Source organism: Typopeltis vanoorti, chromosome 17, assembly GCF_054136105.1.
Source record: "Typopeltis vanoorti isolate ZY-2024b chromosome 17, IOZ_Tvanoo_1.0, whole genome shotgun sequence".
Classification (NCBI taxonomy): Eukaryota; Metazoa; Arthropoda; class Arachnida; order Uropygi; family Thelyphonidae; genus Typopeltis; species Typopeltis vanoorti.
Window position 1 is genome coordinate 111864489 of NC_143565.1, and position 10513 is coordinate 111875001.

At 34.1% G+C, this 10513-nt stretch overlaps 1 protein-coding gene across 1 annotated transcript; it reads right to left on the minus strand.

The window, feature by feature from the left end:
• Nucleotides 1–546: 546 nt before the first annotated feature.
• Nucleotides 547–9738, minus strand: LOC150097781 (uncharacterized). Its single transcript, XM_090407665.1, has 3 exons — nucleotides 9689–9738; nucleotides 7973–8202; nucleotides 547–899 (listed from the first exon to the last, which is right to left on the minus strand). The coding sequence occupies exons 2-3, from the start codon at nucleotides 8185–8187 to the stop codon at nucleotides 779–781; spliced, it is 336 nt and encodes a 111-aa protein (XP_090263791.1). The 5' UTR covers nucleotides 8188–8202; nucleotides 9689–9738; the 3' UTR covers nucleotides 547–778.
• Nucleotides 9739–10513: the final 775 nt, after the last annotated feature.

Genomic DNA, 10513 nt, shown 5'->3' on the forward strand with positions numbered 1-10513 from the left:
CTCCTCTGCAAAGATAAAATGCTTGCGTTCGTTTTGCCATTGACTTCACTGAACCCCGGAAGGTGCCCTGAGATGTTCTGCACTAACTAGAGAGAATAGCGTCGGATATTAGCAAAGAAGCGAGGCACTGGCGTCGATCAACGGGATTCTGCATTCGACGAGATCCCACAAACGTTCAATGGGATTCGAATCAGGAGAATTAGGGGGCCAAGAGAGCACGCGAAATGAACTGGATTGGCTCTTCGAACCAATCTTGCACACTGGGAGCCTTGTGATGACGCGGGGCGTTGTTTTGCCGAAACAGTCCCTATCCATCCGGCACATTGTCACCATGTAGGGCAATACCTGGTCCGAACCAAATTCCAAGTAAGAATCCAGTGTGAAAGTTTATTAAGTGGGATGAGAATGTCCATGAGAACAAACTGGCCATATCAGGATGATAAGCTGCACACAGTCTAGTTTACCGGAAACAAGCCGTGTGGTTATAATGTTTTGGCTCATAAGTATATTATAATGTTACCCACATAATAATTGAAACAACAGATATTGGTTTAAAAACTATTTATTAATTTCGTAGGCTATAATTACATGCATTAGCGTACAAACACACAAAAAAAGATCTACCAGACAATGGTATGGGGGAATGTACAAATGGGGGGCAAAAGTAGTGAGATATGAGGTATACCCGACTATACATCAGTTAGCGTACTGGTGGTTTAGTAAAGTTATTCTGGACCCAAGAACGACCCAATGGTTTCACTAAGAGTCTACAAAAACGCTACCACCATCCATGGCCACCTCCGCCTTCTCCTCCGCCATAACCGCCACCGCCACCGTGTCCTCCATATCCTCCGTGTTCATAACCGTATCCAATGAGCGAAGTGGAGTGCTGATGAACCCTGGAATAGAAAAAAAAAAAATTACACTTTCGCATAATTAACTAAGCAGTTAAATTTAAACACTTAAAATTCTAATTATTTTATGACAGAATACATTGCTCTGCCACCTATCGGAAATACCTTGCGTTTTCATTTAAGTTTAATTGATAAATCGAAGTCACCGTCTCCCAGTGAAAAAGAGGTTGAATCGGAATATCGAAAACAGAATTTGATCTGAATTGATAATTATCACGATTATTCTTTAATTGTTAATATAAGTCAGTCTTTTTTATTAACACATCGAAAGTAAAACTAGGGCAATATTACTTGAAACGTTGTACGCAACCTGTTGAATGTTGGAGTAACAGGTTACTTTTCCTGCCGTAGAGTAGTGGAGAAACTCACCTACTGGTTTTTAAGAGTTATTTTTGAAATCACATTTTGCGTATTGAATAATATAACGTACGAAATACGGGAAATACGGGATTAAAAAAATGTTTATAGATGCGCTTTCCTGAACAAAGAGCAGAATGTCAAATCGTGAGCACATCCCCGTAGCTCTCTCTCTCTCTCTCTGTATCTACAGCAAACCTCAAAGTAGGTGACCAACATCTGGAGGTAAAATCGTGACACTTCAAGTTATCACAACAGAAACCACTTATGTATCAAGAGCTCACTTACACTGTGATTTTCAGTAAAAGGCATTTATTTTACTGTACGAGTTCGTTATATACACTGATTTGCATTAAAGTTCAAAAATGAATCTTTTATTTTAGTGAAAGCAGACAAAAATGTAGCAAAAAAGCCATTAACATAAGAATTTTATGTTTTGCAATATTGTTGAGTTGGTGCTTTTCGTTGGATAAATTTTCTATTTGCGCACCACTTCATAATACAATCCTTTCATAAATTCCACTCACAAAATCCAGGTGCTTCTGTAAAAAAAGTCGGTAGAACAATCGTCTTAAAATCCTAGTAGGATTCGTATTCAAGTATTGCATCTGGAGATGCAATAATATGTATGAAATGTTATAGTTAACTAGCTTCATACTGATGGTAGATTTTTTTCTCCGAAAATCCAGGATTTCCTCCAACAAAAAAAGACAAACCAACCAGAGAACACACAACTAGTATAACAAAATCGAGTCATAGTAATAAGATAGTGTTAATTGTCAATGTACAATAACTTGTTAATTTCACACCTAAAAAATATTTTTTTTTTAAATTTAAATATGACCTTTTTAGTGGGTGTTATATTTCTTGGTGGAAAAATTTAGCTAAACAGTTCCACTTTATATAAAGAAACCAATTTGTTCTAGCTGAATGGGATTTAGAGAATTGTGGTAATTATGATCTATGCAAAGATGGATTTCAATCATTTATTTTATATTATTTTCTTATTATTGTTATCATGCTATTTTGTTATTAAGTTACTTTGTTCAAAACATCATTTAAGCATCACTAAAAATTCATAATACATTATTACGTTCTTAAATTTCACTTGCTAAGACTTTATAAAATAAGGCTGCATTTTATTGGCAAAAATGTCCTAATATTATTAGAAAAGCACAATTAATTACCTTTGCAAACGGTAAGCAAAAAATGCATCTATTACCAAACATTCCATTTATTAGCCTTTATAATATTTTATAATATATAATATATTATGTTTTAATATATTATAATATATTAAAACATAATTAAAGTAATAAAATTAATTGGAAAATTATGGAAAACAATTTAAAATCTGAAAGATAAACTAAAAACGTTGATATTTCACTATCTACCAGTTAATAGATAACATACATTTCAAATAATTGTTAGTTGACATAGACAGTTGTTGTTGGTCGATAGATTTCTGAAGTTTACAGTTTCAATAATATGATATAAAACTTTTTCAGAAAAAAAACAAAAATGTATATATTTATTTTTAATATGAATGGTATTTATTTAAATACTGCTATTCATATTAAATGGGTGTTGCGTCAATTTGTGTTTTATATAGTAGAGAAAACGAATTCTGATAAAAGACAGTGATCGGCTCATAAAAGCTTGTCCATAAACCTTTTATCAGACTAGCAGAAACATTTCAGGAAACGAAAAACGCCGTAAACAAGTAGGAAGTATTTAACGTCACAATGACTACATCAACAAGTTTCTTATTGCTGATTCCGACGAAAGGTCACACAACTTTGAACTTCCTGCTGAGGTTATTAGTTAATCGGTTCACAGTCGTACAAAAGATTTGCTCCTCTGCATCACAAGGGGAACTTGATTCCATATTTACGAAGATATATTATGTTTGGGTACTGCATTAGTCTGCTTTTCTGGAGGAAAATAAGAGTTTTCTGTAGAAACTCCCTCCCACCTTATGAGAACATTCACCATGTCTTAGAAAGTTTTTAATAAATGGCCTTTTCCGTTAAAGAAATCCAGATGGATTTAAAAAATAGTATCTCAACCGAAAATGAAAGTAGTTGTTGGTCGATAGATTTCTGAAGTTTACAGTTTCAATAATATGATATAAAACTTTTTTAGAAAAAAAACAAAAATGTATATTTATTTTTAATATGAATGGTATTTATTTAAATACTGCTATCACATAATATGCATAAAAACAATACCTCCTTCAGTCTACCAATTTTATTTTTGAATAATTGTATTATTAGAAAGCGTTATACATTTTGCATTTGATTGCGGAGAGGATATGAGACAGTCCTTTTTAGGACTTCAAGGGTAACAAATGGCAATGTTGTAGTCAATGAAGTTTTAACTGAGGCTCGGCTATTGCCGTTACCCAGCCATGACAACAGCTTTTTAGCTCAATAACACTCCATCCACACAGATTTTCTTCATTCAGATGACGGGATAAAGAGTCAAGGACTCAGTCCATCGCCCAGTTCTTTTAAGAACTTAAGCATTTGATTGTTTAGTCATGGTTTTTGGTTTTATGTTGTTGAATCCTTATCCTGTTAATAACAAAAGTTTAAAGATCTGTAAAGACACCAAATACAAGTTACCAAAAAAAAAAAAAAAAACGTGTATGTATATATGTATATATTTATTTGGTAGACTAAAATTCATTAAATATCAGAAATAAAACATGCAACATTTTGCTTTACCCATAGCATTTATAAACTGCCATCAAACCATAGAAAATTAGGCTTGGGAGGGATAATAATCCACGACGTATTGGTTGAAGAAGTAAAGAAATTACCATGTTGATTACATATGAAAATAGATGTAACAGGACGTTTTCAGAATGAAAGAAAGCATGAGATATCTCATCATGCTTCTTTTCAGTGTAATTTAATGCAGGTGACGCACGTTATACGCGGGGATGGTGGTGGGGTTTGCGTTCTCTAGAATCGCGTATATCGAAACCCATAAAACAAGAGGCTTATAACATGTTATAACCAATGTTTAGAATTAACTCGTTTGGAATTTCCCAAACAAGCGAAATTCCATTCTTTCAAGATTAATTTAATCGAAAAATGCACTTTGTCATACGAGTAAGTGTCGTTTGCTTTTCATCTTTTGTCAGATCTTCATACAAATGTTTAGCATCCTCTCGTATGACCGCCCCAGACAAACGCATGTGCTGCTGGTTCTGATGCCCGATCCACAGCATTCTTTTCATTTTCACACTTCTATAAGATCGAGATTTCGATACTCTGGTCACGTGAGATTCGTAAACAATTGAGTGCTCTTAGGAACTTTGTGAGTATTGTCACAAATGGTTCTCACTGGGAAATCACTCAGTCTTGTGGTCCTTTAAATATCAACACTACGTTCGCATCTATCAAATCGATTCAGAACTTTCAATTTCACCTCTGAAGAATGAGATTTCCTAGGCTTTTTCTTCACTTGGTTTTCATTCCTATTCCTCTTTTCATTTTTTTTTTATCTTGCCAGAGATCTTGCTCAAAAGGCGCACAGATTTTCAGAGCAATTCCACAAAGACCAATAAGGTGCATGTGCGAAAGCTTTCACGTCCTTGGACAGAAAAAAACTGTATTTTCTATGACATTTTGATATTCCACTATCTACTAGTTGTTGGTTAGCATGAAAATCAAATGATTATTAGTCGACATCAAAATCAGATAATATTATTTTAAAAAATGCGCCGAACACCAGCTATGGGGAGTGGTGGAGATGAGTAGCTTACTGATTTAAAAAAAAGTTAAAGATAAAATACTCTCGTTCTCTTTTAAGGGAATGAAACCACGTTAGGGAAATTTTTAGAGGCTTATTTATTTAATTATTTGGATTTATGGCCAAAGCAACTCAGGCTATGAGGTCAGTGAATTATGTATTCATTGCGTGTGTTCTAATAGCTGGTTTGACTGCTTGCGAAAGAAAATCCTGAGTTTCCGGAAGAAAAAATTGTGCCATCTTCATATGTTTTGTAGAAGACTTTCATTTGAAGCTTATTTAAGTATACCCTGGACCATATAACACAATCTATCATAAATGCGAAGTTACAGAGTTATTTTAACACTTTAAAGCATTAAAATAATTATAATTATATGAATTATAAAATCAGTATATTAAAATATATCTATCGTAACGTCTGTGATGCTAGTTCGAGAGAAAAAACATGGTTATAGGTTTAATTCTAGTTACCAATTAGTGAGATGGGATTCTTTCTAAGGTTTTTTATTTCTTTCCTAGAAGATCCGCTTTAAAATCCAAAACTCGATAAATCAATTTTAGAAAACACTTGAATAATGCCGGTGCGGTATTATTCAAGTGGGATTTATTCATTAGGACAACGAGACAGTGGCAGTTAGCTTCGTATCCTGCTGTACCTTCCTCCATGTTCGCCGATAGATATATAATGCAACACATAATGAAGATGATGACATTCTTGCAATCGATTCCAAAAGATCAAGTGCAGAAATGCCACCTATACATGTTTGAAAAATTTTTTTAAAAAATGCTAAAAATCTATTAAAATACGATTATTCGTTTTTATATAAATGTTCTGGCTCATATGGGAGAACTTTCATTCATTACATAACAAATATATTACGTGTTAGTTTGGAACAAAGGAAATAAACACTGCTAAAATTCACAATATGAGCCAATCACTGATATCCAAGCCTAAAGAAATCTTCAATTTTATAGGTATCAGCAGTAATAGATAACTACCGCCATCTATAGTCCTAAACTGCTGTAATGTGCATATATTATTGTCTAAAATTGTGAATTATATAGACTTTTTTCTTTTCTTTTTTTTTAGTTCCAGAGTTAAAAATCCATTTAACTGGGGTGGGGGAAAAACTTTATTTGCCTGTTTCTAAGATCCATTAGCTGCAACTGGTGAAAAAAAGTCCAGAAAAAAGTTGCTCATTTGGGTGATTAGAATCGAACTCATCCATAACGGATTTTCTTTTGGACCTCTAGAGCTATGAATGAAGATGTATAAACAGGACTACACAGCTACTTCAATAAAAAAAATTTTCTAATTCCTTATGCTTCATAATCGCACTGTTCATTATTAAATAACACGAATTGCGATCAAATATAAATTATAAATATATTAATTTAAAAATAATTCATATTATCTAAAAGTATTTGTTTATATATACTGTAATTTTTAGTAAACTATTTTAAAATTATTCTAATTGTTTAGAATAATTTTAAAATTCCAACACCTGATTGCTGCTCAGATCCGTTAATCTTATCTGCATTGTCCGAAAAGTTAGATAAAGGGGAATATGAAAAGCACTTGTGCTTCACCCATCCTGTCAGTAACGTCAATGGTCAAATTTGTAAGCTTGCTGTTGCTGAAACCCTCCGGTGATAGTGCTTTTAACCTCTGAGGGGATGAATGGATGATAGATCGACCGTGAGATGCGGTGATTAATTATTAATTCCCTTGGAGGGTAATGGATGGCAATGCTGTAGCCAATGAAGCTTTAACTGAGGCTTGACTATTGCTGTTACCCTCCTGCCATGATCAGAGCTTTAATAGCTCAATAACACCTTATCCCTATCGACCGTGAGATGCGGTGATTAATTATTAATACCCTTGGAGAGTAATGGATGGCAATGCTGTAGCCAATGAAGCTTTAACTGAGGCTTGACTATTGCTGTTACCCTCCTGCCATGATCAGAGCTTTAATAGCTCAATAACACCTTATCCCTACACTGTCCTCTACAGATAACGGGGAAGATGAAAAGCATTCTTGCTTCGCCCCTTTAAGCCAGTCCTTATATTTTGATATTTCAAAAAAGATGCTATAGTATCATGTTAAAACCCATGTGTTTGCTCAAAAATGTCATTTGATTTTCTTTGGTAAAAACTTCAAACCTTGAAGTTCTTTGTGAAATATTTGCGTCTACTTCCGAAATTATTAAAAAAAAAAAAAAAAAATGGTGAGTTAACGAATACAAAACCCACAGATTTGTATTAGGGTCTCACTTGTAGGACATGTCGGAGGAGAATAATTTTTTTTTTTTTCTTACTAAACAATCCATTTTAGGCGTGCTCTACTTTCTTGCCATTGCAAAGGCTCAACAGGTTAGAGATTGTATTACAAAATCGTAAAAATGGGTCAGTGTCATTAACTCTCATGCAGATTTTAAAAAAACAGCTTTGAAAAAATATTTAACACAAAATCAGCTTTGCTAACCATAAAACAGCTTGTTCGCTTCCAGTACTTGGTAGGTCATTATAGATATCCATCAGTGGTGAGAATGGTCTATTATTCAATACATCCATCAGTTGGTGAACACGAAAGGAGGGAGAAAAACAAGGGGTTTGTTTCCCCTAAGTCCACAAATAATTGCTCAAGATATTTTAGGCCTAATTTCATTTCTTTTTTTTTTAATTCAAATTTCGATCTATTTTAATTTTAGGAATTTTTTTTTGTCGGTATATTAATAGCTTTTAGAACTGTGAGAATAAAAAAAGTGAAGGAGTTGTAAAAGACAAGTCACTTTTCGGTTATTTCTTTTAATATCTCTTGCCACACCTAACCATGATATCGCAGTACGTAGTTCCAGGGAATTAAATCAAACATTAAGTATGAAATACCACTGACATTTCAAGACGGTACACAAGGTCAAAGGTCAATCGTACTTACGGATAAGGCACGTATTTGGCGCTCTCCGAAATTAGTGGCAGAGGCAGTGGAAGTGGTAATAATATTTTGTGACTGGATAACGCTTTAGCAAGAAGTCCCGCTGCCAACAGCTTTTTCAACTTTAATTTCTTTCCTAGGGCATCTGTTTCCTGGATGAGACACGTACTGAACACTAGCGCCACCACAGCAAGGCAGACAATCTTTTTACTTCTCATTCTGAATAAGATTGCCTGAAACAGATGAAAACGTCTGTTGAATGAGTAATACTACTACTACTATTACTACTACTACTAATAATAATAAGCATGTAAATTAATATTTTATATTTGAAAAGAGAAAAAAAAAAGCTATTCACCAGTATTTGTCCTTCTAAAGTCATTTTCTTTGTGCCACTAGATGGCGCCAGTTAATATATAATAATAATAATAGATATAAGGAGCAAATAATGAAAAAAATCTTTGAATTTAATTCGAAGTGGTTTATTCCTATATAAATTTTAACTATTTTCGAACTCGCGAATGGTTTATAGCCCTTACTGCAATTGTTTACCATTCTTATCTAAATACATCATGTACACACACACACACACACACACAATTGGAAAAAAAAAAAAAAAACGTATTTGTATGATGAACAGCTTGGGTTGCATATATTATATATATAACGCTGAAAACCTGCTGTAAGAGTAAACGAGATATACAGCAGATTTTCAGTATGCTGGGTGGAGAGCAGACACGTTAACCACGAAACCAGACACGGCGACAATACTTTTCATGTGCCCTACAACAATAATCGATTGTTGAACATTAACAGTACAAAAACAGTACAATAGATGGCGAAACAATACCTTGTTGTAAAAAATCTGGGTCTCTGTTTGTTACTACAGTTTCATTCTTGTACAAATAACAATTGGATAAGTTTAATAACGTGGTTATAAAGATTACAATTTATAGTTTTGAAGCGACCTATTTTTTTTTTTTTAATATTCGGTTTGTTTCTTCGCTAAAACGAAAAATAGTTGATATTGAGACTTAGACACTTTTTCCCTAAGAGTGAAAGTTTCAGGAACATCAACCATGACGATATATCCTAATCAAGTCATAATAGTTATTCACCACGGTTTATGGCAAATCAAATACAAAAGTACTTAACGTTTAATGTTTCGCCTCAATTAATACCTACAGTTTTTGAAACAGTTACCTAATTTCATAAATTTTGCGCCCACGCCTGCAAGGTGACTGATAAATTAGGGCCGCATTCTAGTTAGTCATTTTCACGTAATAATGGTATATTTAAAATCTTAATTATGCGTAAAAAAACAAAACTGAAATCAGTTAAACAGAAGGGAATTAAATATAAGAATCAACTGCTGGATATGTATATCGTTAGCCATTAAAAATGACAAAACTTTTGATTATCATGGCGACATATTGCGTCCAAGCATATCTTATAACGCACTGCAAGCAACCCGTACATTGTAAGCGATCAAAGTGTCGGCGATTTTACAATTTTTCACAATCTTTTTAAATTTTGCCCATACTTATGAATCGTGTCAAATGAATCCACCAGATGGCAGCAGCTGGGATACGATGAGAATTAATTAAATGTGTTAGTAAAAGATGGCAACTTTTTCACATCTCCGATAAGTGTAATCCAGTTATGGGTTAGTGCAATCGGCGGCACGATGTTAGTCGAAATGCAAGAAGAGAAGCTTACCACTTGCTTCCGTCTATCCTAGTGCAGTCACTCGAAAGAGAGAGAAAGAGAGCTCCGTCGAATGACCGTGCACCGAACTCCCCTTAAATAGCATTTTCGTCGGAAGTTCTTTGAACCGGACGAAGCAAGCGTAAGTTGTCAAATCCCAGAAGACTCACCTTTAGAAAGCTCCTCCTCTTTTACGTATTCATTGCACGCGGACGCCAGAGGCTGCCGGTCGACCCTGCTGACTGGGTCCAAGTAAGGTGTTTGACACGAAGCCTCGAGGGGGAGAGTGAATCATTACCAGAGTCCATTCTTTGCAATTTTTGCCACTACGTAGACCTAATACAAGACCTTTTGTAAGGGGTTACATCAATAACAGGAATTCCACCATCTTTTCACTCTTTTCGGAGGCACGCGATGAAGAAGAAACATGATACGGGAGATCTCCGAATAAGAGCGACATTAGAGTGTCGCACTCATGATAGCGTAGCCTGCCATACTGCCATGAGTTGATTTCGCTAAAGAAAACTTTCATATAACCTTTTTATCACAGTTTTTAAAACCATTGACTAATAATGAAGCTAATAAACGTTCCTTCAATACCTTCTTAAATAACAGCTATAATATTTTTTAAAAAAAAAAAATTAATACTGAGAAAATAGACTTACGATAAAAATATCTAAAACTGGATTCACGTTAATAATTGAATCATATGATTCAATTAATCATTGTGGTGAATTTAATACTCATGATTGAATTCCATTCGCTGTGTTTGGAGGATTTTTAATAGATCGATAAGAAACAGTATTCAAAATTTCAATAAACCCTATTAAAGCTGAG